We start from the raw sequence: 27,879 nt of genomic DNA, 5'->3' as shown, positions 1-27,879 counted from the left end.
TTAACATCAATCTCGGAAACAAAAGACGGTTGAATCGATCAAACCCTTTATATTAATTCTCACTCTTGAGTAGGTAGTTTCTCAAGGATTTTCTTTATATGGGCGGCATTAGCTCGCAAGTTCGATTCCTCCGTGTTATATGTCAAAATGTCTTTGGGCAAGACATTGAATGCCTAATGCCCCCAATAAGCAGGTCAGCGCCTTGCATGGCTGCATGGCCTCTATTGGTGTGTGAGTATGTGTGAATGGGTAAGTAAGCACATTGTAAACCGCTTTGGCTTAAAAAGCGCTATATAAATGCAGACCATTTACTGCTCCAAGACACATTCAATTATATTAGAGGCTGAGAGATAGCGGGGTCCTGGGAAATGTTGCATTTGGATTTTAGGGAGGGTGAGATTGAAGCAACGCTTATAGGGGTAACATTATGTGAGGGCGGGATAAAGAGAAGCGGGAAGGAATGTCACAGGAGTTTGTCAAATTTCAACTCGAGCATGCAGGACGCTTGACTACAGGAAATGAAGTCAGACATGGAAGCTGCTGCAGTGTGTCACTGTTCTTGAGGAACAGTGATGAAGGATGACACACTTCCAGAGGAACGTCACACACAAATACATGTGAAGAATCACATGTGATGGTGTGAGGTTGGTGGTCTTAAATCATCAAGGAATGTAACATTGTGCAAACAATGTACTCTACACAATGAGGGCCATGTAACATGTAAACATCCTATCCAAGACATTCCTGCTGACAGATAGGATCTTCTACAAGCTTGTTCACAATTTTTGACATGTTGTATCTCACAAGTCTACTTTGTTTTATGGGGCTTAAGTCAAGGATGTTAAATTATTCCAAATAAAAATCTTACAAATAAAATTGAGGAATTTGCGTCAATAATTGTGCCAATATTGTTTATTTTCAGTTTGGTGAACTACCTATTCACAGATTATTAACGAAAAATTGCAATACCGCAATGTGTCACCTCTAACATATCCTGTATATTCATATTCCGTTCCATAATACATATGATTTTTAGAACACTTTTTAATTTTTTTCTCTCTATTTTTACTGAAGTAGGGTAGACTTGCACAGCATGGTTGAAATTACTGTTCTAATACCTTTATGCTCCAATGCAACAATTTCAATGCCAATCATGAGTAAGAAAATAAAATGAGCATGTAATCCTGTTTTTTTTTTTTTGCTAACATAATGTAGTATCCACAAATGTATGACAAAAAATACTGGGAATCTTACGTCAAGTATATTGATATTTATTTGTATAGCCCTTAATCACCAAAAAGTCTCAAAGGGCTGCAAGAAACACCAGTACAGTATTGCCTGATCTGTAACATACATATGGGCAAGGAAACACTTAAAAACCTCAGCTCGAAACAATAACTATTTCTGAATCCATATATGCTTTTGTGAGTTTAGTGAAGACGAGTAGGTTTTATAAAATCAAAGTGAATCGGTGACAAAACAACAACTTTGGGAGAGGTCTTACCTGGTGAAATCACTTTTGGCTTCCTGCAAAATTACAAGAGGATGAGTGAGGGTTGCATAAAAATAATTCAAATGTAAACATTATATAATGAAATGTTCTAATCACAGAGAAACGTGAGACCTCAATCTTTCACGGCTTTGAGATTCAACATCCAGCCTAATTTGGAAGGGTTTTTATATCACATAAACCTGTGGTATCTGTGTCTTTTAGTACGTTCATATATTAAAGTATGCGTCGTGGCCTGGTGTGTGTGACATGGATGAAAATATGTGATAACTGGCTGATCTCTTAGCCTTGCTGAATGTTGAGATTATTGTTATGACTTGTGAATGAAGTAGATTTCAGTAAAAGCACTGAAAGTGCATTAGCGACTGTATCTATTTGTGTCCATTTGTGAGGGAATACAATACAACACATGGTGGTGGTTGGCTGAATTGAATTAGCTGAAATCAATATTTTACCTTGTGCTACATAATACTTTTTATGTTCTTATACTTAATATGTGGGGGAAAACATAAGTGTGTAGAAGTGAATGGCTTTGCTTCAATTTGAAACACTCACAAAGATGTACACGCATACACATAACAGAAATGCGCTTCTAAATGGTGCCACTATGTGAACCAAAAGCATCGCCCAACTGCTGGATTACATTAGAAGCAGCTGAGGGCTGCCAGGAATGGCTATGGCAGCCAACAAAGACAGAGGAGGCTTGTTCGGATTTCAACATGGAAGCATCATTACACCATCTATGACAGGGCGACAAGCGCATTACATCATGTCAGTTTGATCCTGGTCAATTAGTATCAAACCCATGTGGCCACAGAGTGGAGAGGGAACTGTTTCATTGAATCATATCAAGAGTGGCATTTCAGGGAGAAAAAAGGAGGTGGCAGGGAAGCGTTTGAGCTTACTTGTAGAATATAGGAAGCCAGTTCAAAGACCACATCACTGTCCACTTCAATCAGCTCCTAGGAGAGAAGAAAGACACATGATGGATGTGCAAGAAATAAGACACTTTGCCAAAATCGGCTGTGGAGACATTGAAATTACTTTGATGTTTATGTCTTGCCCAGACTGTCGGTTAATTCTTTTTAACTGCCTTTAAATTGCTGCCATCTCTCATTTTGTGACTTCTTCATGTGGATACGGCTGGGATGAGATTTAGGAGGTTACCACCATGCCTGCTGATGATTCACGTATATATTTTAAATGTTTACAGGTTTTCAAATTTTACCTTGGAGATATTTTTGGAGATTTCTGTCCATTTTCTGTGTATAATACCAATAATGGTGGAAGGGTGATTGTGGATGTGTATACACGGTCAATCACGCTAGGAATGCTCTCTTTTCAACCCACCTCTTAATTGGCTTGGTGAGCCCAGACCGTCATGATGTAACACGAGACAAACTCTCTGCATACCACCCACCGCGTTCCCCCTCTTCAAGCACGAATGTGTCATTTTGTAATCCACACCAAAGACAATTTGCCTTCTGTGCATCACAAATTTTCTTGCAGCTGCTTTTTATTTGAACGACCGTGAGAACCAAAACTGCTATTGGAGACCCATTCACAAGCTTCTTAATTTTGATTTCTGAAAGTCTTATTTAAAGTGCTGGCTGCCCCCTGGTGGACAAAACTGATAAAGACTTCACTAGAAGCGCTGCCTTCGGGATCATTGCAATAAATCAATGACTTGTTTATCACAGGGGTAAGATTCCAAAAACGACCTGTTAAAGGAAAAAGCAAAAAGAAGGAATCTTTGTACTTTTACAATCTTTATAAAATCAAATCTATTTTACACTGAAAATATAAAACAAACCCTTATGACAGGTTCAATTTGTTTGTTGTTGTTTACAAATACTGTATAAACTTTAAGATGTTTTTTTTTTTGGTAAATAACTTCCAACTCAATGCGCGATGCAAATCCGTGAAGTAGCGAAACCGTTGTGAAAATTAAACCCTGTTATTGGGAGGGATCACTGTGTTGAGACATAAAAGCAGTGCAGTGATTTTTTCGGGGGAAGAGGGACGGTATAACTGTTCAGTTGCATTTAATATAAATGATGCAATTTAGCATTTACTATTTAAAGAGTGAATAAAAAAAAATAAAAAAAACTGATTTATGAAAAACCTGGCATCTTTTCTGCGCAATACACAATTATTTGATTTATCATGAGACACATGAGTGTTTGCATAGAGTAAAAGCCTGCAACTTAAAAATCATTAAGCATTATTTTTAATAGGGAAGTCAAAATGTGTAATATTGCTAATTGGATCGTTTTTTTCCATTATATATCAATTATGCTCACAAAAGAATATTAAGTTTTAGAGATATGTATCGCGCACCTGGGCCATACACAACTTTCTTAGACGAATTTGCTAAACTTTTGTCTGAACTAGTAACCTATGCAGACAAAATTATAATTATGGGGGACTTTAACATTCATATGAACTCCCCACTCAGTTCACTTACTATTGCGTTTAGGTCTCTAATTGATGCATTTGGTTTTAATCAACTGGTTGATTTGCCAACCCATAAAGATGGGAACACGCTAGACTTGATTCTGACTCGAGGAGTTTTAACCTCAAACATTATGGTGTTACCGTGTACTACCGTTATCTCGGATCATTATTTAGTTACATTTGAGGTGCTAGCTAAATGTAGTGTTAAAAAGCTGAAGGATTTAGCAGACGCAATATAAGCACTGGCACAGTTTCTGAGCTCTTTGAACTCCTTCCTGGAGCAGTTGCGTCCTTTCCTTCATACAATGGCTCGATTGACTCACTCATGAATGAGTTCAATACCACCCTGACTAGTGTCCTGGATTCAATAGCGCCCATAAAGCTAAAATCACGTCCTAAAAGACGCACGCCTTGGTTTACTGATGAAACTAGAACCCTTAAACAAGAATGCAGGAAATTGGAAAGAAAATGGCGCGCTACCAAGCTTGAGGTTTTCCATCAAACCTGATGTGACAGCTTGTTAAAGTATAAAGCGGCCCTTGCCTCTGCAAAATCGGCCTACCTTTCGAAGGTGATTGCGTCTCAAAAGAACAATCCCAAAGCCCTTTTTGACACTGTAGCATCGCTTACAAGGCAAGAGACTATCGCAGATAGTTCGACGCACTCTGCTCATGACTTAATGGTCTTCTTTACTAAGAAGATTCAATGCATACAGGAAGAAATTGCTAAAGAAATTATTAATACCACACATATTAAAGGGCTGAAATCTACAGATGCACGACAGGGTGGCTGTCCTGGGAAATTGTCCGGTTTTAGTGAACTGTCACTTGATGATCTCAAACAGGTGGTGAATGCGGCCAAACCGACAACTTGCCAGTTCGACCCGCTCCCAGGTTCACTTATTAAAAGTATTTTTGGCGTCCTTGGACCTTCAGTTCTAAATATTATAAACATATCACTCTCCTCAGGTGTAGTTCCAGCAGCTTTTAAGTCCTTTGAGACTCTTCGTGATTTAGGGCTATACAAATAAAAATGACTTGACTTGACTAGATACATAGTAATATTCAAAGCAGAACTTTTACTTGATAGTTTAACTTATTCAGAATTGTCATTTTGTACATTACATTTTTCAGAAATGCCTGTGTACCCCTGAAATTCACATATAAGAGCAGGTAACACATTTTTTTAACCCATACTAATTTTTTATAATACCTGGTGAAATATAATTTTACTGAGCTATCACTTTGAAACCAATCCCTCAATTTCAGCAAAAAATCCATGCTTGTAATATAAATAATTGATTAGATTATCTATTCTACAAAACTAGGCAAATGGCCATTAATGGCTTGGTAAACATCACACTTGCACTGCCTTATTTTCATTTGAGATAAAGTCTGTAGTATCTGAAGAAGTAACATTGATAATATGCTGTATTCTTAACAGGTTTTTCCCAGTAGTACTTGAGAGAAGAGGCCCTTTGTAAGGAACTCTCTACACTGACACTGATCTTGTTACGGGTGTAATGGATAGCAACTAAAAGCTTGTATACCTTGTAAATGATGGACTTGGCATTGAGGAAGAACAACTCAATGGTGGCATTATCTTTCAAGTAGGATATACTCTCTATGTAGAACCTGAAAGAAGAAAAATATTTATATTATGCATCACTTCATACATAAAATAAAATGCATCTTGGAGGTGGTAGAGTGTATTAACATTCCTTAAATTCATGCAGATCACATGACACTATCAGTAAAATGACATCAATGCTTCAAAGAAAGGGATAACATTTCTCATCCAACACACTAAAAACAATATAAATACTGTAGGGGCCTCGACATGTTTCTAAGTCATTGCCTTGATTTTTACCCATCTATCTGAGTGCGATAAATTCGGTTTAAAATACTAGAATTTATCTCTCCAAAGTGCAAACATTTAGTACAATATTGATTTTAAATATACATTTTGTTCTGCTGACCCTGAAACTGTAACACATTTTGGCAATGCCCTTTGCTAAAGAGATTATGGTCCAAAATCTGAAATTTTAGAGCTGATAGCATTGACAATGGGTTCAAACTATTTTGAGAGGATATTGGACTTGGAGGATATGACTCAGAGAGATATATAAATTAAAAGCAAAAGAAACCTTTAATGTCAGTCGTATTATCATTATAGCTAAATTCTACATTTACATGTAAAAATGGCTTTCATTGCCTTTCAATGTGAAGTAAGACAATACATTTTGTCCCAAAAGCTTTCTCGCATCAAGAAGGGCACTAAAACTAATAATATTTGCTAACGTTTCAGTATTTTCATGTAATTAATCTTTTTCCCTCCTGGTATGTTTGTTTGATTATATCTTTTTTTATATTTTGGATTGTTTGTAAAGTTTTGTTTAAAATATTAATGAAACATTACTGTGAATTCTCTGTATGGAGGTGAGTTCTGTTCAATAAAGCATCACAAAATTGTATGAAAAGTGTGATCACCAAAACAACCACAGGGAGGCACTACAGCCATCTTTATCGTGCGTTTGTGTCTCATTTGTACATCTAGAAACCACAGTTGTCTCACAATAATGCCCTTGTAAACAAAACATATACACTCAAACACGCACAGTTGCACACACAAGACGCATACTGCAATCACTTAGCATGTAACTCACTTTGTCACACATTGCCCTCCTCTTGTGATTCAACAGCACATACACATGGGAGTAATAAAATACAGCACACGGGCATTGAGGCACAGTAACCCACTTCTGGCAGAGCACTTGTGAGGCAGGGAAGTAACATAATAACGCCTTCTAATTTTAGCTTGTGAATGTATGGATGCATGCTTATGGAGCTTTAGGCAAGATACAAAAGTGGTATGCTGGGGAAGTTTATGCTTGGGTGCAAAGCACGTTTCCATACAAATTGTAAGGTGTAGAATTGATGTGATGTAGTGGTTAATAGGCTTGCACGCGCAAGCTTGTTTCTTCCTGCTCCGTCCAATAGTTATGCCAAGCCAGAGGGTGCTAATTAAGATACATACCTATCAACCTGTACGGTTTTGCCGTACAAAGTACGCTTTTTATGCATTTTAAGACGAGTACGACGTACAAGGAAATCTGTAGGGAAAAACGCAAATTTGTCAATGATGGGTACCATCCGGTATACACCGACTATCACGAAACGGCAAATCATAAGGAGTTCGCCGTGGAAGCGGTTTGATGCTACTGTGCGCATGCGTCTGCCGCCTGGGGATTTCCCATCATGCATCATTCCGAAAAAAAAAATGGTGTACGATTATTTGTATTTTATATGGGAAAATACGACAGTTTGTATGGGCATGGAGCCGTGGAGGTTGACAGGTATGATGATAATATTTAAAATCATTTATCAAATGAATTTATTTCTATAATTAATTATAGTAAGGGTCAGCCATATGCGCGTCTTTGGCGCACCCTAGTGAAAAATAACATGGTTTCTCCAAAATTATTATTTTTTTTGGTCCAATATGGCTCAACATTTTGAGTGGCCTACCCCTACATAAAAGGGATTGTCCCACTCTGTTGTCAGGTCTATGAATAAAATACAATCACATACAGACCCAAATCCCAAAAAAGAATGGAATTTGTCTGATATTTTTACGATCCATCAAATCCACCGAATCAAATTGAATCTCTGCCACAATTTAGATGTTTTATTGAGTCTAGAATGGACCACTTTTTGTAACCAAACTCCCGTTTCTATCTGAATGCTTAACTTTATTTATTTATTTATCTTCATATAGTAAATGTCTACAAAGCACAGTTTTGGCTTGAGATTTGATGTTTTTAGTTAGGTTTTTCACTTTTTAGTTTAGTTTATTGGGAGAACGCAAATTTCACCTTTGTATCATTTGTGATAAAAAAATAAATAATCATCTGATTTAATAAACGACATGGTAGTCTTAAGTTCACTGATTTTTAATTACCAATCCGTGCAAAAAATAATATAATTTAAAATGGGAAGTCCGTAGACTATAAAAGTCTGTTTGGAAAAATTGAGTTTGAAATATATTTAATCAATCATCTCTCTAAATTTGTTTTTTTCTTAATCTGTTGGCAGATAATGTTGCCTACATATTATTAAAATGTGTTATTTCTCTATTTTAAAAATATTTCTAAGGAAATTAAGAAAGGTTAAAACACTACTTTCTGCCATCTGCCACATTGTATTGTTTGGTGTATGATTAGTTGTCTTGTTCTACTACAATAATAAAAAATATACAGTAAAATAATAAGAATTATGGACAGTATTTTCAGTGCAGTGTGCACACAAAATCAATACAAATATTACCTTTCTTTCTGAAGGGTCATGCAAATATTTTTTTCATCACAAAAAGTGTACTAGTATTAAAAATAATATCCATGTGAATTAATATTATAAACATTTAACATTATATGTAAATGCTTCATTTCGAGTTTATGTAAAATCCCAAGTATCCCATAAGGCGCCTTACATACCTCGAGAGGTTTGAGTCAATAGGAAGTGAGAGTAGGGGGATTGTAGGATTAATGACGGAAGGCTCTATCGCTTTACCAATTGAGTGTCGAGAAAATGCAAGAGTAACTCGATCGATAACCCTGTATGAACATTTAATTAAAGCCATAACCTTAATGAGAAGTGCACATGGTGTGGCATGACATTTATTAAGCTTAACTAACAGCATACACACAAAACCATCCTCATGCTTTATGCCCGTAAAAACAATATGCTTTGGCTGGAAATGAATTCAGGTTTGACATTTAGGTTTATTGTCATGCATGTGTGTGTGTGTGTGTGTGTGTGTGTGTGTGTGTGTGTGTGTGTGTGTGTGTGTGTGTGTGTGTGTGTGTGTGTGTGTGTGTGTGTGTGTGTGTGTGTGTGTGTGTGTGCGCGTGCATGCATGTGTGTGGTTGATAGTCTATTTATGAAAAGTAATAAGGGTGGTGGTGATTGGACCGGACAATAGGAGAGAATGGGCAACTGAAAACCTTTGACTGGGGGTCTTAGTTCAGCATTAAATCTGCACTTCCACAGCCAATCACCTCAATATAACAGGGCTATAAAATGATAAATACCATGAGTTACAGACACTGTCTTCCTAATCTGTGAGTAATTGTAAAGAGTGACATACAGGGAGCATCAGTTTTACGATGATCCCAAACGTCAGTTTTCAAGGCTATGCAAAGAAATCATTTGCATGGCAGGATTCAGTTTAAGAGTGCACTTGATCACTCAATAGGTTAATTTGAGAATATTCTGATGGTCTTCCTAAATGAAATACCATAGGGGCAATATAATCACTTTGTAACCTTCGAAATTTGAAAAACTACACAGGATGGATGCACCAGAATGAAAAGTTGGGGCGGAAAACAAAAACCTCAAACACGTAACCTTGGCCAAAAGACCAAAACACCAACAACCAAAACAAATGACAAAAAATAAAATAAAAAAACATTTATGATGCCAATCTTAAATAGTTTTTTAAAAATCTCATAAAGCAAAAAAGGAATGCTTTTGAGTGTTTTAAAAATAAATCCTGTGAGACAACAAAGAGCATTAGATGAAGTAAAACTGCTGATAAATAATTTAAGCAAGATGAAAAATAAATCACTTGAAGCTGCTGCTCTGAACAATCTCACTCCTGTTTTAAATACAAATGAGTCATTTATCTTTAAATGGACAGGACAGTGAATAGTATCAAGATAGCGGAACAAATAGGGAACTTACTCATCCTGACAATTACTCAGTAGCCAGCGCAGTTTAATACAACAAACGTGTCGGACTAGCATTTTTACTTTGGTGAAATAGAAATTATAGTAAATAAACGTATTCTCGCACATAGCTTAACCAGAGACAATCAATTTCAGGCACAAACGGATTGAACATCACATATAAAGTATGTGATTACGAATTAAAACCTCTTAACTGTAAAATAAAAGGCAGAGCTCGCCCACTTTAGATGTGACGTCAGAACAACATCGCCTTCTTCAATTACACTTTTACCTTGGTTATTTTCGGTTAAAAAATATTCCGATGCCAAAAATTCACTGCATCGGTAACAAATAGTAAAATGAATTCTGTAGTTTTTGTTTTTTTATTTGTCGTACTTGCCAATCAAACAACAGAATATTGAGAGCTATATAAAAAATAATGGGAAAAGAGAATACTGTCAAGTAATACATGAATAAAAAACAAAATCTTCTGCTTTGCTGGCACAAAATATCAATTAAAATACATTCAATTAAAAACCATCCCTGCTGCACACACACTGTTGTTTTTATCCAATTCCTCATGAGACAGGAGTCGGCTTTTGCCGAACAATTGCTTCATTGTGTCGTTATTTTTGGTCCCTTGTAAATGTCAACCTGGGAAACACTTTTCAGCAGCATTGTTTGGCCCAGTGTATAGCGTTGCTATGCATGTTGCTAGCCAATGGGGAACGCTTTGTAGGGGAGTTGGGTGGGGTGGGCCAGTGACATTATCCGGATGTGTGTGTGAGGGGAACAAAGAACTCCAGTGGGACAAAAACAAATCATGTGCTTTTCAATAAGGAGTATATGAGGTTGCATGTTTATGTGTTGGTGTTTCACGTCAGCGGTTCTAAATTTTCTTCAAGTAACATTTTAACGGTTGACAAGTAGCATACAGTGGTACTTCTTTATGCAATCACCTATTGAAATGAGATTTTGGTTAACAATAATTTTTTTCTTGGTTTTTTTTTCAATCTAACTCACTTTATGAAGGAAAATCGAATTCAAGAGCAGTCCCAAAGGCTACCACTAGAGACCGCTGGGGACCATTTTGCGCATCCAAACTACTACAGGCAAAATAATTGAAACAATTTAAAAATGTGGTGTAAAAATTGTTTTTGTGCACGTTAATTTCAATTTACAGTAACTCTTATTTTAAGTGCTTATGTATCATCAACAATTTCTCCATCATATACTCTGAAAATTGCCTTGAATATTATTTATTGCAAATCCTCCTTATTAAGTGATAATAAACCTTACAAACACAAAATGGCACCTATTTACTCACAGAAAGACAGACTATGTAGAGTACCCTGACAATATTACCAATCTACGATGATGTTGTTGTCTGTATCGACAGAAACTATCCGAATTATAGCCAAAATGGGCAAGACATGATCGTAATTTAAAAAAAAAAAATTAATTGACATATAAAAATTGCAAATGATCAAAAACTTTACAAAATAGGGGAACATGTATTAGCAAATCACCGTCACTCTTCCTTGAAAAAGAGCCCCCACAAAGCCCCCCCGCGCCTTCCTCTGCACTACACGTAAACCTGTATGTTGTGCGATTGCCTCCATGGTATGTGTTCATACTTAACCTGCATTTTAATGTAATACTCTATTGTTTTATTGTATATGTATCACTTGAATTATGTTTTTATCTATCAGGAAGATTTGTTTTCTAGCTATTTATTGTTCACTTTGATACTTTTGGGAGATCGGGAGCCATAAGAACAATTACTGAATTTTACGACTTTAAGGCACACCTAAAAGCCTTTTTTTTTTTTCAAAAGCTGACCATGCGCCTTATAATACAGTGCGCCATATATATGGATCAATTTAGTCGCAAGGTCTCGCAACTAAAGCAAGCAGCCGCTGACTAGGTTTCATTTCCTAACCAATGGGTCAATCATCATTTGAATCGGTCACTATTGGCTAAAGTTATTCGGAGGTAAAGAAGGTGGGTCCTTTTTAGCATTTACTGGCTTGCATAGGCTAAAGTGGGGCAAAACAAACCCTGCAATTAGCCGAAAAAGATGTGAATCACACGTTTTGTTGCCTGGAGAAAACATTTTTTACTACTGTAGTCAGTATTCGTAAACAGGAATTATGGGGCTAAACAGACAGCTAGCGACAAGTACTGTTCAAGTAACGTGCTTCTTGGCGGATTTTTTCTTTTATTTGTCAGCATTATTGCATGTTTTGGAATGTGTAAATATTTTGCACGGTTGCATTTACTACCCTCACGGATGTAAGGAACATCAGGAACATGGTTGCGTATTATTATTGAACGTGATGGCTGCAAGACGACTTTGGTGAGCTATTCGGGCTTTAAATTTTCCCATTATCTTGTGTAATAGAGTTTAACCTTCCTATTTATTTGTGGAATGACGTCCGTATGTGTCTAAGTATTTGCCTCTTCACGAGCCGTCGGAAAGTTAACGGGTTAATAAGTTTGACTGAACTACCCGAGTGTTTTGTTGACGTTCCCACTGTAGCGCGTTATAGTCCGGTGCGCCTTATGTATGGAAAATGTAAGACAAAAAACTATTTTGGGGGATGCGCCTTATAACTCTGTGTGCCTTGTAGTCGTGAATATACGGTAGTTTAATTATTTAATAACGGGTAAATTATCTTATTACACTAAGCTTGTATGAAGAGGTACCACTGTATTTTACATTTTCCTAAAATGTGCACTCTTCAATGCGGCCGGCAGTCGCTGATAGGTGTTAGGATATAGTAAAGCCTTCTCGTGTATGTAGATGCACAGTGTGTACACTTGAGGTCAATGAGGCATGTGGGTGGCTGAGTGGCTCCCACACCAAGAGTCAACTACTTGGGTCAATGCAGTTTTAATTTGGGCGTGTAATAACAGAACCAATTAACGTGAACCTTCCACTTCACTGAGTAATAGCAAGAAATTGAAACATGACTTAAATAGGGGACATCGAAGAATGCTGAAGTAGTGTAACATGACTCACCTGACACAGAAGTAGAGGACAATGGGCCCTGATTTCTTGGGGAATTCATGTTCTAATACTCGGCGGTCCAACTGCAGCCAACTAAAATGGCCCCTGAGGAGGTAAATCAAATATAATGTGATTAACCCTAAATGAGATATGTTGGAAAAAAATCATTAGTAATGTTGCTGCATCCAATTGTGTTTCCTACATTGTTCCTAACTCTGAAGGACATAAACAAAGGAGGCAAATGTGCTTTCCCAACAGCCATGACATTATTTCCTTACATGTAAATCATTTGAGCCCCTACACACCTTTGTATAGAATGTCACGAGGTGTATTGTGTGTTGTTGTGCACTACAACGCTAGATTTCTAGTACTAGGGTCAAGTGACACTAATGATAAATATTTTGCAATATTCTGCAAAAGCATTCCATTATTGAGATGATACAATCAGTGGGGTCAAAACAGTTACAACTAAATACTATGGGATTTTTCGTCCTTGAGTTCCGTAAAATAGTTTTTCTATGCATATGTTTTGTTTATATATTCAGTATTAAATAATCCATGTCAAACTCGTGTCATTCGAAAGGTAAACTAAATTGTCTAAAGGAATTGGATAGTTTCTACATTATGATGTTTCTTCATTCATAAATATAATTAGTGTCTTAAAGTAGGAAAGGAATAACCTATGACTGCTTTCTTTTTATTGTGCAGATCTTATGGGGAGCTCTGACCTTTGCATGGGATCTTGAAAGAACATGTAATCAGATGTACAAAAGAGAACTCTAAAGCTCTCTTGCTTATGCTTATATTTTGCCTGGGAAACTGGGTTACAGTCTACAAACTAGTGATGGACTGAATTTTACAGTGCTGATCTCAATAATGAGGGTTAAACGCAGAAGATTCCCAATAATTAAAGCATATACTGAATTGCAGTTAAGACAAATGCGAGCATTGTTTTTTTGAATGATATATAAAACCCAACAATTTAATGCCAAAACAGGGTATGTTTGTTTCAAAACTGATATTCGTATTTTGAATCTTTCTCCTAAAAAGTACAAAAATAACACTATCAATCTTTACAGTATGACTCTGGCTTCCGCCAGCTACCCAATCAGATACTCCTATGAGCGGGACACTGCCGGAGTAATGCTTCATTACAGACTACCAAAGGAAAGATGAGGAGGTGAAGTTTGGAAAAGTAACTCATTACTGTTCATTGCATTTGATTGCTCAGTGCAATACTTAGGATTCAGACTCACGTTTCGTCCGTGTACGCAATTCCAAAGTATTCCTTTTCCTTGAGGTTGAAGTGAGACGCTACCAGGTCCAAGAGATCTTTAGCCATCAACTTGGGCTGCAAAAAGACACATTCAAAACAAATCATCAGTCAGTGACTTTAGCAAAAAAAAGGCTGTTTTTCAGAAAGTACAGTGTTTAACTGTCACTTTAATGGGCTAAAATATGGGTTGCAAATGTACAGCTCGTGAGCCAGGTATGACTCTTTTCACGAGTTCATCTGGCTAGGAGATCAAATTAACTATATTAACAAATTCAGACTGTGAATGCAACAATGTGTTTCTACCACGAGCGGCAGTAGCGCTCTAGCCTATTTTTTATGGTGGTGAGAAGAAATGCCTATAGGATTTTTTTCGTGTTCTTAGCCAATGAGATGTTTCAGAATACGCATGCAAATGTGATGTCTGCCTTCTGCCATTTCCGGAATTTTTTTTTTAGCATTTCATTTGTGCAAGTTAAGAAAAAAAATGATGTGCATGAAGACTTTTGAGACAAATATTTTTAGATTTCAAAGATGTCAAATTGCCATCTCTGAATTGAAAAAGAAGACGAATAATAACTATACGACCACTTGATTCCCAAGAGTGGAACTGTGACCACGTCCTATAAATGAAGGTACTGTATATACTTCTGTATCCTTCTCATTTGCAGTACTTAATGACTTGTTTATGGAAGAAATCTGTTCGCATCTTGTTTTAAAACCATTATTTACAACAGAAATGACGCTAAAAATGAACCGAATTAACCAAAGTTTGAACTGTGATAGGGAGATACATTTTAAGAGGAATATTTGTTAATATGGGGCTCAGGAATTCTTTTATTTATTTTATAAAATTATCAAACATCACACAGTGAAATAAAATTCACTGAAGATTTGGCTTTTGTCTGGAGATCGGGTTTGATGGCCTTGTCATACAATATATTGTGTGGCTCTTACTGAAAAAAAAAAACCTAAATATTTCCCTTTAATGGCTCTTTGAGTCAAACAGTTTCCTGAAAGCAGGGATGAAAATTAGCATACATTTAAAGCATTCTAGAATTCAAAATGGCATCTAAAAGAAAACACAATGAAATTCACCTCAAAACAGTGAACATTTGTGTTGAGGCCTGGAACAAGTCTATTTTCCCATAGCAGGGCATGTGTTTGTTGTCCAGATTGTTATTTTTACATAATATTAACCAACTTTTGAAGTTAAAAAAATGCTTAAGATTGGGTCTACAGTAAATAATAGTCCAAAAACATTAGGTTAGGAAAATTGATGTTTTCACCCCAGATGAAGCAAAATATGTGAAAGTATTTGGAAGAAGTTCTATACAGCAAATCAGTCACTGCTAAATTAAATAAGTGAGAAAACAGCAGAGAATAATGACAGGAAGACCATGGAAATGGATTTTCATGGATGCTGCTTCGAGTGCAGCGGTCATCCCTTCCTTCCTCTACTGCTCGTTTAGTCTCTTTACGGCTGACCCACAAACCTCTACTGCAGAGTCAAGCCTGTGGGCAAGAGGCCTCTGCAGCAGAAATGGCAAAGGGTTAAGGCCAGGACCAGCCTCTAAGTGCAGGTCTAAGTTTCTCAAATCGAGTTATAAGTGTTGTATCGTCAAGGCAAAGTGATGACAGCCACCCCCTATCACTCATTGTCCTGCTTAGGGCATCCTGGATGATTTAAATAAGAGCTGTGAAAAAGGATTGCTGCTTAATGTTGCCAAGCCATGACATCTTTAGAAAGAGGACGCCCCACCCTGAGGAAGGTTAACCACGGGTGTGCCTCTCCCATGAAATTCCCAAATGTATGCACACATACATACACATGGGCATGCACTCCGCATGCACTCAGCCCATTTTCAACACACTCAAAACTATTAGCTGCAACACTAAAGGGGCGCATCTTCTGAAAAATCGTCCCCTGTGGTTGGTTACGATCTACTCACAGTGCACTTATAACTACAGTGACTGACACTACTGGGAGCTATTTAAAGAGATTCCAGTGATGTCATCCCTGCAAGTACACACAGTCACGCCCATCTACACTGACTTGAAAAAAATAAAGTTAAAAAACTACTACCTGGGGTTATTTTTCAAGGTTCTTTTTGAAAAACCCTCTAAAAACACACATACACGTGTCTGAGGTTTTCATCTAGAGATGGTTGAGTAAACCGCGTGCCCTTATTATTCAATGGTATTGGTTCTTGACTGCCTTTCACAAGAACCATATTTTTCTGCATGTTATATAAATCAATCAAAAAATGCATGTAATTGGTCTTAATGCTAAAAACATCGTAATGACTTTTTTTAGACCTACCTCACCTGTAAGACATTGCCAAAACTGTTAAATGACAGAAAATGTAATGATTCTGTGAACAAGGAATGTTTGCCTTAACTTCAATCAAGCTCTCTTCCCTCCCCACGATTAATGTGATGCATTGACAAATACTAAGGAAAAACCATGCATGAGGCAGTGACACTCATACACAAACAGGTTTGTTGGAAAATATGCAATCGCCAATGTCTTCAATTCTTGGTGTGCATGGAAAATGGGTGGACAACCAATGGTGCATGACAAAACAAACGTGCAATAAATAAAAGATCACTGATAGCTTTGAGCTGATGCGTGGAGAGCAATTAGCACTGCTGCAAAGGCTCAGAAAAGAGAAAATAAGATGCCTGTGCTGATAAGGGCTCAAGCAATGTTTTCAAATGACTTTGTATTTGTTTGCATGTGTCAACCCGCATGGTGACAAGCAGGCTCGATGAAAGTTGATTATTTCAACAACAGGGAAGAGAATGTCAGTACTCTAAAGTTCCTAGCACAGTTATTTTTTTTCCACTAAATATAATTGGAGAAAGTTAAATGTTTTTTTCTATTCCTTCTTAGAATAGCAGCAAACAACGTATTAGTCACTTGTCCTCCTATCCACTCTTCTCCATGGATAAATAGAAGGTAAACAATATCCGGAAACAGTTGGTCGTATTCTTTCTTGGATTATTGCTAATGAGTGTTTTCGGTTTATTTAAGAAGCATGTTGCAACCTTTTATTACCACACAACTGTCAACAATTTTGGCTGATAATAGCAATTATAGTGCTTTTGTGCAAACTGCAGGGGATACAGCAACAGTAGCTAAGGAATTAAAGAGGCCACTTGTGAGGAAGATAAGAAAGAAGCAATCCCTAGAGATTTGCTTGGTCACTTTTTTCCGTTTTCATGGATACATGGTATGACACGTTGAACTTTATCCAAAATAATTGGGTTTTGATTTTTTGACCCATCACACTGAATGTCATCTGATTTGTGAGATTGTGACACTTAACAGATATAAGTATCCCTGTTTAGAGACACGAGACTGATAAAGTGGTACGGGAAAAAAACTAAACAAATATCTTCTAAGTCATTTGCTTTAAAAAATTGGAAAATATTTGTTAGAGATCAACATGCTTGGGAAGTGTTCTGTGTAGAAACTTGCCTTTACTTTGACTAAGTTCCTGGTTACCAGCCAGACTATCACTGTGGGGTCAAACACTTCACAGACATTATCTGCACTTGATAATACTAAAATAGTACAAGAATGTCTACAACAAGAAGATTAATGTAAAAATCCCAAGGTATAAATTAATTAAAAAAAATAAAATGTATTCTAGGACAATATCAAGGTGTGACACCAGACTTTGGATACATACATCATGGAGTTTCAAGTGTTCTTATTCAGGGGGCACAACATCTTTTACTGACACCTAAAATCACCAAAACATTTCAAGGTAAATCCTAAAAACAAGGAAGAAGTAGACACAAAGAAAAAGAGTCCTACTTGAAGGACGCATGACATTGTCACCCCACTTGGCCTCAACGCTCCATTTATTGCCCATTAGCCTAGACCATTTTGGCCTCAGGGAGTCATAGCCATATGAGCAGCATGTATTTTATAAGGGTGGTATATCAGCTGGTAGGCTTCTAGGTTTACAACCTGGCCAATAGGTGCTCTGGCCTCCAAGCAAATAGCTGCTGTCCAACCAAGTGTTTCTCCGTAAACAAATTGCAAGCGGACTCCGTCTCAAAACACAAAAGTAAGGGGCTAAACTTAAACAAAAAGGTTAAAACAAAAAGTGAATGACCCCACAGGGATTAGACACTTGGGAAATGTTAAAAGTTGCTGAACCCAGTAAGATTTAAATTTCACAGGCCATATGAGTCTTCACAGAAATGGATGGACCAAAATACTGCTTAAAAATTCGGAAGACATCTAATAATCCAGCAGGGCAATAAAGTAGTCACTCTACACTTGGAAAAATAATCCAGTTCTAGCGAGTTACAACCATTCCCTTAAAAGTTTTTGTTAATGTTTTGTCAATGACTTGTCTTGTAAACTGACTGGACATTAAAATCTTGGGAAATGCATCGCAGATGTATCACACCTTTTTCTTCAATGATTAACAAGTCAATTTATCTGGCCTTCCTCGGAACAGAAAGTCTGGATCCAGGATTAAACCAACCTTGCACCAATCTGGTTCCAATCTGCATATCCTCATTAGGGTCAACACTTTAGCTCAACTTATATTTTTGACCAGAAACGTGCACCCTTGGGCTAATTGGTAGAAAAACCCTGGGCACTAATGACAGAAAATGATCCAGTGAGACAGTATGACTTTGCATTTCATGTTGGAAGAATAAATTGTGGGGCTATCGGTAGAACAGATAATAGGCTGTTAGTAGCCAGGTTTGAAAGAGTTACTAGTTCAAAAGGTAACCATTTTAAAGATGATTCCATTAATTATTTTTATTTTTAGAAACTTTGTTTTTTCATAAATAGACAAACACTGATACAGCTTCTTCTCTTTTTATTACAAATGTCACCAGCAGTAACCCTCAACTCTTCCCCAAACTGAATAAATCAGAACTTTCTGTCATTCTTTGATAACACAGGTAAGTTATAGAAAACTTAAAATTTAATACCAAACGCATTCCAATAATAGCTGTTTGGGAAGGCAGGCAACTATGATTCAGCGCTTGATCATAGTGTCAACGTGGATCCCAAAATGGGGGGTACAAAATGGGGGATATGGATGAATGAATGTTACGGCAGAATAGGTGGTTAAATTGATAAATTGATGGTAGAAATAATGGATGCACTATGCATGAATGGACAAATGTATGGAGGTGTTGAGGTAGCGGTTCAGTAGTGTTTGTAGAGCCAGAAGGATTTGGTGGAGTGCAATGGGAGGTTGTGACTCAGAAAAGAAGCACAACTGTGGGAGCATGAAGCGGAAAAGCCAAGAGAGAGCAAGTCAAGAAGGATAGACGAAAAAGGGATCAGTTCTGGCACCATAATCGAATCAGTCAGCAGAGCTATCTTTGCTTGAACATTGAATTCCTAAACACACACAAACACGCACACCATTACTCCCATTCTCACTTGTATCTAGTCCTGAGTCGTTTTCTCAATTTACACCTTCTGGCTAAAAAACGTCTGACTTTTTCCATCAAACGTTTCAGGCACACCTCAACCCTTAAGAACAACAGTGCAATTATCTCCTCTTGTCTTTTTTTCCTTGCAAAGTCAGAGATGAGTCTACCCAGGGAGCGTTCATATAAAGGTAACCAAAAATGGGGAAGGTTTCGAAGTTGTCTGGGATTCAACTGTGAACAAGTGTAGTCAAAGTAAATATTAATGATGGAAGACAAAGGAGAGACATTATTCTAAAGTCCAAGATCAGATTAATTGAACATGTATGTCGCGATGAATAGAGTCTAAATCAGAAGTCAGGAAATATTTTGACTCCAAGAGCCATGATTTGTTTTTATTTTTTTATTTTTGGAGAACCAAACCATATATTTTAAGACAAAATTAATCCAAGAAAAAAACTTGATCTCCAGGAAAAAGCTAATTATTCATGGTATTTTGTTTCACTGTTACATTTGATGATTTAATAAAATCTATGAAATAATAATGCCAGACCTTGTGTCACATGTCAACAAATATCCCACTTAAAATCTGTGCCCCTCCCAGTTAATGAAGATCGCTCAAGTTCATTTTGAACATCAGTTTTGTTATGGGTAATGGTTTCAAGGCAAGGTGGGAGCAGAGATCTTTCGTAATTATGTCACTAAATGCTGCAAACGTGAAGGATACAGATGTTTTACCTTCAGCTATGATTGTGGTCACAGTTCTAACCTTGGGACTCAAGTGGTAATTTTTTTTCTTCCATTCTGTTTTATTGATGCGAAATGTTGACGTCTATGAATCTGCAAACATTTGTATTAAAAGTCTTCATGTGCATCATTGATCATCATTTTTTTCATATTTTGCAAAAATTATATGCTTAAACTGGGCGGCACGGCGGCGCAGTGGTTAGCGCTTGTGTGGCACAGTTCATGTCATGGGAACCTCCTGCGTGGGTTCAAATCCAGCTCCATACTTCCTGTGCGGAGTATGTATGTTCTCCCCATACTCGCGTGGGTTTCCTCCGGGCACTCCGGTTTCCTCCCACATTCCAAAAACATGCATTTCAGGTGAATTGGCCGGTCCAAATTGTCCCTAGGTGTGGATGAGCGAATGAGTTCTGTCCCTGTGTGCCCTGCGATTGGCTGGCAACCAGTTGAGGGTGTCCCCTGCCCACTGCCCGGAGATGGCTGGGATGGGCTCCAGCCCGCGACCCTAATGAGGATAAGCGGTACGGCTAATGAGATGAGATATGCTTAAACTATCCCAAAAAATGGTAGAAGGCAGATGTCACACTGGCGTAAATATTTTGCATCTCATTGGCTAAGAGACAAGAAAAAAATCCTAATGACATACCTTCTTACCAGCCTTACAGGTAGAAAAGCGCTACAGTGATCCCACTGTTAGTGGTAGGAACTTTGTGTTGCATTCCAGACCTCAATGCATTAATGCTATTTTATTTCTCCAAGCCTGATGTACTGATGAAAAAGCCACGCCGGGCTCACAAGACATACGTCCCCACCCCTGGTCTAAATTATTGAATACCAAAAAGGAAGGTTTTCCTTTAGGTAGTAATTGTCAAACATGACCACAAATTTACCTCAATGGCTTGATTACATTTTTTTAACCTGCCCTCGTAAAGTGCTTCCAGTTGGCTTTCTCTCCAGTGAGGAATAGCAGCGACATGGCAAAAGGGTATATATGGGTAATACCTCCCACGCATGCGGAATAAATCTGCTTTGGTCTCCGTCTGTTGCATTATGTAGTTGCAGTATTTTTTCCAGATGGGCAAGCCAGCGGTCAGGCCAACGTCACATAGCGTCACAACAAATGCTTTCCAAATGGTCTTATGGACCTTTGTTACTTGAAGATTGCTGTCAGGCACCAAGAAATCCAGAGGTACTCAGTACTATTGCGATGAGCATTCAAGCACACATTTAGACGTTGCAGAAGCCTTACTCCGGGCATCTGTCTTTTTAATGCCTGTGCGGTCAGGTGAGCTGAGAAAAGTGCAAAGTCACCTACTGCTAACACACTTTGCTCAGTCAGCAGCAACTGTGGACCCCGCTGGGACACAGGCATTACTCCTCTCTTGCCCAAAGCTAAGAGAGAAAATTAAAAGAGCAAGAGGATGAGTAACTCACCTGAACCAGGAGCTCCAGCTTCCTATCGTCCAGGAGATGGACCTGACATCGTCTCCCCTCCGTCATCTGTGAGAAAAGATAAAAAGGTCAAAATGTGTTGGTATTTAGTCACAGAAAAAAAATTAGATTTTAACAATCAAATAACAGTCTGTCAACTCTGCTCAGTCATAACAAGGTTAGGTCTTTGTTCCAATGATACAATGGCTCAATGCAGTTGTGTGAAGACGGGCCTTTCCAGCAATTTCTCTTTTGACCAGGAAATGCAGCATCCATCAACCAATTCACTACAGTGAGCACAATGAAAGCAGCCAATTGTGACAACGTATGAATCGTTGATGCAATGCTTGCTGAAAAGGAGCAGCCAATTCCATAAACACACAAGCAGGTGCAACGGCATAATAGTGTCGGGAAACATGCCGCATGCGTACACAAGCACAGCTCGTGCTCAACAATCCTCATGGTAGACAAAGTTGAGACAAAGCTGTCCAAACACATCTGCACCTTCAAAATTCAGATGCACCGACTAGTTTAATATCTTTCTGTCAGATGCTTCAGAATGTAGTCTGGCTTCGTTCGTTGTGTTCACTGGGCTGTTAAATTGACGACGCAGTGGTATTGTCGGGAAGTTGTCATGCAGATATATATAATTCCGTCAGTTTTGTGCCGCTTTTCACACCCGGGCTCTATTCCACAGACCACTGCATGTGTGACTAGGCAAACAAAGTCTTGTGTTACAGCTTCCCCTAATGGTGTAGGGCTATTTACGATAGTCGCTAAACTTCCGGCTAAGAATTTCCATAGCAAGCTTGCAGCCTTTAAAACATCTGACTCACACTATCAAGCAGTGTTAATGTTACGAATGAAGAACACCTAATTGCAGATGTGAGCCATCATATGTAATAAAGACGGTACACTGGCTGGCAAGGCCTTTAGCTATAGATTTGTTTTCAAAGCAGGCCCTTCCCTAGAAGTTATAAGAGTGGAAAGAACTATGGGATAGCATGGCTCAATGCTGCCCTCAATTTAAAGTAAGAAGTTTAATACCACCGAATCACTGGCCGCACACCTAGTACTGTCGAAAACAAGTACTATAAAACATTGATCAGGATAATAAATATTGTCAAAATCGCAGCTCTCACTTTCTGAAGGGCAAATGTACTGGGAATAACACCTAAAAAAGTGTTTTTTTAGGTTTTATCATAGATCCAACTCATCTACAATAAGTATGTATTACACAACTTTCAATGTCAGCAAATATATCCTTCAGTTAACTTGAATTCTCAACCATAATGTGCAAACATCAGGTCATAGGTCATAATTATTTGTATCAAATACTGAATAGGTTTATCACATACTGTGGCTGTTAACCAACTACCAATTCCAAAAACAATCATTGAAACATGCAAGAATCAAGGTTATAATCTTCGTTCTGTTTCCATTATCAGGAAACAAGCTCATAGCTAACAACATTTTGGATATCAGCATTGGCAGGTGTTGGCGTGATGCTTTTGTAGCTATTGTATGTCCACAATGATCTTGAACTTTCTGAAGCAACAAACACAAATGTGGGTGCAAACGGTTGACGTGTCATGGCGAAAATTTAAAATCTAAAGTGTACTTTTTTTCAAGTATGAATCTTTAAAAAGACCATTTGGAAAACTGTTAAATTACACCTGTTCATAAGTAAATACAAGTTGAGTGGCTCCTGATTTTCTCTATCTGAGATCTAATTGACGTAATTACAGCATGACAACTGGATTCTTGAGGATTTTTTACAACCACAAAAACCTGTGAATCTTAGCCTAATAGAGATGATTATGAATCCAGGGCTAGGAAAGCCTACATGTAAAGCCACTGAGACTATCAATTTAAAATGAACAATTAAAAACAAAGTAGCACTTTGGTGAGCCCATGAAATTGTCTTTTTAACTTCCACTTATTAGTCTGAAGCAATTAAAATTGTAATTTTTAAACACAGAATAAAAAATGGCTGCAAGTAGGCATGGGCAATCAAACGCTAATGATAATAATCATCATATAATTTTGTCACAATAAAACTGTTCGATAAAAGTCAATAATGCTAACTGTAATTACTATTCGACTACCGGAGAAAATTGGGGCATTAATACAATGAAAACGCAAGTTCCAGACCAACATCAGAAAACAAAGGAGACGTGGACTAGTAAATAATTTCGCAGGAATACCGGTTGAGCCACAGCGGGTAACAAAGCGTGAAAGCAAAAGACTACCACTAGCCGTGTTGAACCCGGTCAAAATGAGATATAAAGAGAAAAAAAAGACACTCAACAGACCCCATCAAAACATGCTGAAAGAGTCGTAGACAGGAGAGGCCCCTCATCTTCACTTGTTTGGAAGTATTTTGGCTACTTAATGTGATAAAAAACAGAGCTACGATTTGCACTGCAAAACATGCCGACCAAGACTGGCAACACGACAAACTTATATCACAATTTAAAACAGTATAGCCCGCTACAATATGCTGATGGGAAAACAATTCAGCCACAAACAAGTGCTAGTGGATGTTCATATATCATATTTGTGAAATGGAAAATCATCATGCATCTTAGTTCTAACATTTAATATTAGTAAAAGCAGCATCTGATTTTGTCAACTTTCCACTCAAGGGCAAAAATTAGACTATGAAATGAAAGAGAAAACCAAAATGTGATAGTTCAGGGTGTCCCCTGCCCACTGCCCGGAGATGGCTGGGATGGGCTCCAGCCCCCCCGCGACCCTAATGAGGATAAGCGGTACGGCTGATGAGATAACGATGATTATCAATATCGATCGGTAACATTTTTTGTAAGGTCTTCCAGGCTTAGCTGCAAGGTTAACTTTTATGTTTATTCAGCCAGTATGTAAAATCGCATAAAACAGGGATCACCAACACCTTACCAGCAAGCCTGCTGGCTGGTTTTAAAAAGAGCTCGTAATTGATATGTCATAATTTTACAGGAAGTTTGATTTCTAACTGGCATGAAATTATCCGGGTTGACAGAGCCTATTTTAAGTCTACTTCTACTAATTACAATCTGGTAGTATCCTAAAAACAAAAAAAAGTAATACCATGTTAAGTTTTTATTTTATAAATGCATATATAACTGGTAACCCATTGTGCCAAATCAATAACATAAAAAATAGCTCTCAGCTTTAAAAAGATTTGTGACCCCTGGTCTATAAAAACTTGTATATTGTTGGTGTCTTTAGAGATCAATCCCAACGGGTGAAGTATATTTGACCACAATTCAGGATTTGCGCTCATGTTCACACAGCCTAAATTTGAGGACAAGTATTCTGGATATATCACCCACAGACAAGATCCCTTGGTTATGGCGGTTAATGGGATTAGAATCACCCGAGAAAAGTCGAAATCCACATATTAGTGTCACACCATCATGAAAGCACCAAAGGGGCAAACTTACACCGAGATGAGGTCATTTCCGACTGAGAGTATACAACTGTACTGAACTAACAATAGATCTATAAATAAAAACAAAATACAGAATTGCAGTTGAATAAATTATCTTTATTGTCGCTAAAGTACAAAGAATTTGAAGAGCGAATGCTTTCAAAGTAAGAAAGCAATTTAGAAAGTGGCTGACTAGCTGCACGTTAGCATCGGGTGACCATGACTTTAGCAAGAGTCATGAATGTAGAAAGTTTTAGCTCGGGGTAATCAGTTTTGGCAGTGTTGGCTTAAGAGAGTTGTTAGCGTACCCGTAGTACTATGCCAGACATACAACCTCTCTATTGTGTTCTCTCCAGACGCTACCTAATTCGATTCCCAGACACGATAACAATCCACGGAGAACCTGCTGGTGATCACTATTTTTTGTGCTTTTCTGACTTTCTTAGAGCCCGATTTGATTAATGAACTTCTTTTTAAAGTAACGAGCCGCTAAAAAATTGTTTTACTTTGGAGAGGATAACTTACGCACCTGGCCACCCCAGCTGTTTGAATGACAGCATACACCAGCCTATCACAGTCACACCCACCAAATACACACACAAACAATCTGCCCCTCATGATAGCTGTGTGCTCTGCCAGACCAAAATAAACAATACGTTGATATCAATGCCAATAAACACAATTCAATTAAAATTCCCAAGCGTAAAGTAGCATAAGAGTCTCTGTGCTGACCTTAATGACAAACTCAGAGAGAAAATTGACAAAATATTTTGGACTGTGACGTTGGGTCCAGCACACACAGGAGGAAAACATATTGTGAAAAAGTTCCAAACTTTTGCAGTCATTAAATTATGCAAAATAGGTTTAGAGTATAACTTTCACCACAAGGTGTGTCAACAGAATAGTACAGTTCTGAATGTGTGTGTGTGGGGGGGAGTGACGGGTCATAAAAGCAGTCTAACAACACATTGCAATGAGGTGAACTGTGAGGGGATAACAAACTCACACACAATAGAAACTTCAAGCATGTGTGCCAGCCTTTGATTTTGGTCCTCACTAGAACCCCGCCCACTTGCCACCAAAGTAATGTGGTTCAAGGCTTTGGATGGGGTGCACCTGTGCACACAAACCCATGTATTACCCAAACCTTTTGCTTTCATGTTGGATTTATTGTTGCATGTGGACACTGTATACAGGTCATTTTCATTACAGGTACTTCAGAAGTGCGATTGTGACAAGAGAATCTGTTCTGTAACATTTCACACATTTAGGAGTCGGTAGACTTTGTGTTTTATAATTTTGTAATACAATTTACGGTATATGTATTACAGCGGTACCTCTACTTAGGAATGTCTCTACATACGAAAGTTTTAAGTTACAAAGTACTTGAATGGAAAAATATTGCTTCAAGTTACGAAGGTGTTTAAGGATGCGAAATCAAATTACAATACATTACATGCTGACACTCGTCGTAACCAAACGGGGTATGTGTATCCCAGCATGCTCTTTGTGTCTCTGTCACAGTTTCAGAGACGAGAAGTAGGGGGGTTTCCGGCAAGATGGTAGGTAGGAGGACGCAGCTATCATTTAGCCCAAATTAAAAACATCTAGCAAAGTTCCATTAAGTCTCGTAATTTGTGGAAAGGAATCACCCGCAAAAAGTGTTGACAAGTTAGGCTCTCGTTCATTGTGATGTCTGTTTGCGCATTTCCGCCGGATTGTCAAAAGCAGACGTCATTGGATCAATTTTTCAAGGAACGCAAGGCTAAAAGGTGAATAAATATTAAAATTATTTCTTTTTTTACTTTGGTTTTTTTTTTCACATCATGTTCCTCTTCTTTTTTTGTTTAGTGTTTGGTGATCTAATTCTAATGTGTTTTTGTTTCATGTGCTGATGCTCTTTTATAAAAAAACCATCATACTGTACTTTTGCAGTGCTTGGAACGTATTAGCGCATTTACATTAAAAATGTTTTCAGGTTACAAAGCTACTTCCAGAACATATTAAATTCGTAAGTAGAGGTACCACTGTACTTCCTTTGTCCCCACTTCTAAGAAAATTCAGAGCACATATAAAAGGAAAGTGTTTGGAAATGTGTTTTGCACTTCCAGTGCTACTCATGTTTACCTACTATGCAACAATATACAGTAAGTGTTTTTCAACCACTGTGCTGTGAGACCTTTTCTAGTGTGCCAAAGGAAACGTCATAATAATATATTTGCAAAAAAGCACATTATTGTTTAATGTCTTTCTTTTATTCCAGTGATCACTCCATGACTGTAGCATTTTTCCATATCAGAAGGTGGAAGCAGATTAATGTATTTTGCTTTTAATATACTAATCATTTGCTCTATTTTGTTTGATGAAGCTGTTTAAGATTGCACTGCAAAAATGTTTATGAAATTAACCCCAAAAAGTACAATATAGCTCATAATTTTCCTCATTTTGATTAATATTTTCCTGTCACTAAAAACAAAAAGGAAAACGTTAGAATGTAGTAAAATAAAATTATGTAAGAGTGGAAGATGATTTGGGATCATTTAAAGCATATTTTAGGTTTTTTTTCTTTTCTAGAAAAAGAAGATGAAGATGTAGTAAAACTTGGAAAAAGGGGTTAAAAATAGAGTAAAATTCAAAATTACAATGAAATTATTAACCAAAATCATTAACCTTTATTATTTTCTGAGCCACAGTGACCACAAATTTTAGGAAGAGTTTATACTGTTAATTTAAGCAACATCATAGTTTATGGTTTTAAATAAAATTAAAGTGGTGCTAGGAATTTATTTCCAAACATGCTCGACGAACCGTGTGTGAGGGCTGCACAATTAACAAAAATCGGATTGCTATCGCGATGTGATGTAGTCGGATA

The 27,879-nt window shown here is 37.6% G+C and overlaps 1 protein-coding gene across 8 annotated transcripts in view; it reads right to left on the bottom strand.

Moving 5' to 3' along the window:
* Window positions 1-27,879, bottom strand: part of frmd4a (FERM domain containing 4A) — a 162,253-nt gene that overhangs the window by 26,253 nt on the left and 108,121 nt on the right. For all 8 annotated transcript variants that reach the window (XM_088339862.1, XM_088339858.1, XM_088339864.1 and 5 more), the window contains exons 2-7: window positions 21,578-21,643; window positions 13,962-14,056; window positions 12,718-12,810; window positions 5,517-5,601; window positions 2,416-2,472; window positions 1,505-1,527 (exon numbers count right to left, since the gene is read on the bottom strand). In XM_088339862.1, the coding sequence (XP_088195988.1) occupies window positions 1,505-1,527; window positions 2,416-2,472; window positions 5,517-5,601; window positions 12,718-12,810; window positions 13,962-14,056; window positions 21,578-21,643 (419 nt within the window). The remainder of the gene's footprint in view (window positions 1-1,504; window positions 1,528-2,415; window positions 2,473-5,516; window positions 5,602-12,717; window positions 12,811-13,961; window positions 14,057-21,577; window positions 21,644-27,879) is intronic.

The sequence above is a fragment of the Urocampus carinirostris genome, chromosome 7 (genome assembly GCF_059441175.1).
Source record: "Urocampus carinirostris isolate Australia breed hairy pipefish chromosome 7, RoL_Ucar_1.0, whole genome shotgun sequence".
Lineage (NCBI taxonomy): Eukaryota > Metazoa > Chordata > Actinopteri > Syngnathiformes > Syngnathidae > Urocampus > Urocampus carinirostris.
This window is presented reverse-complemented; position numbering and strand designations above follow the sequence as displayed.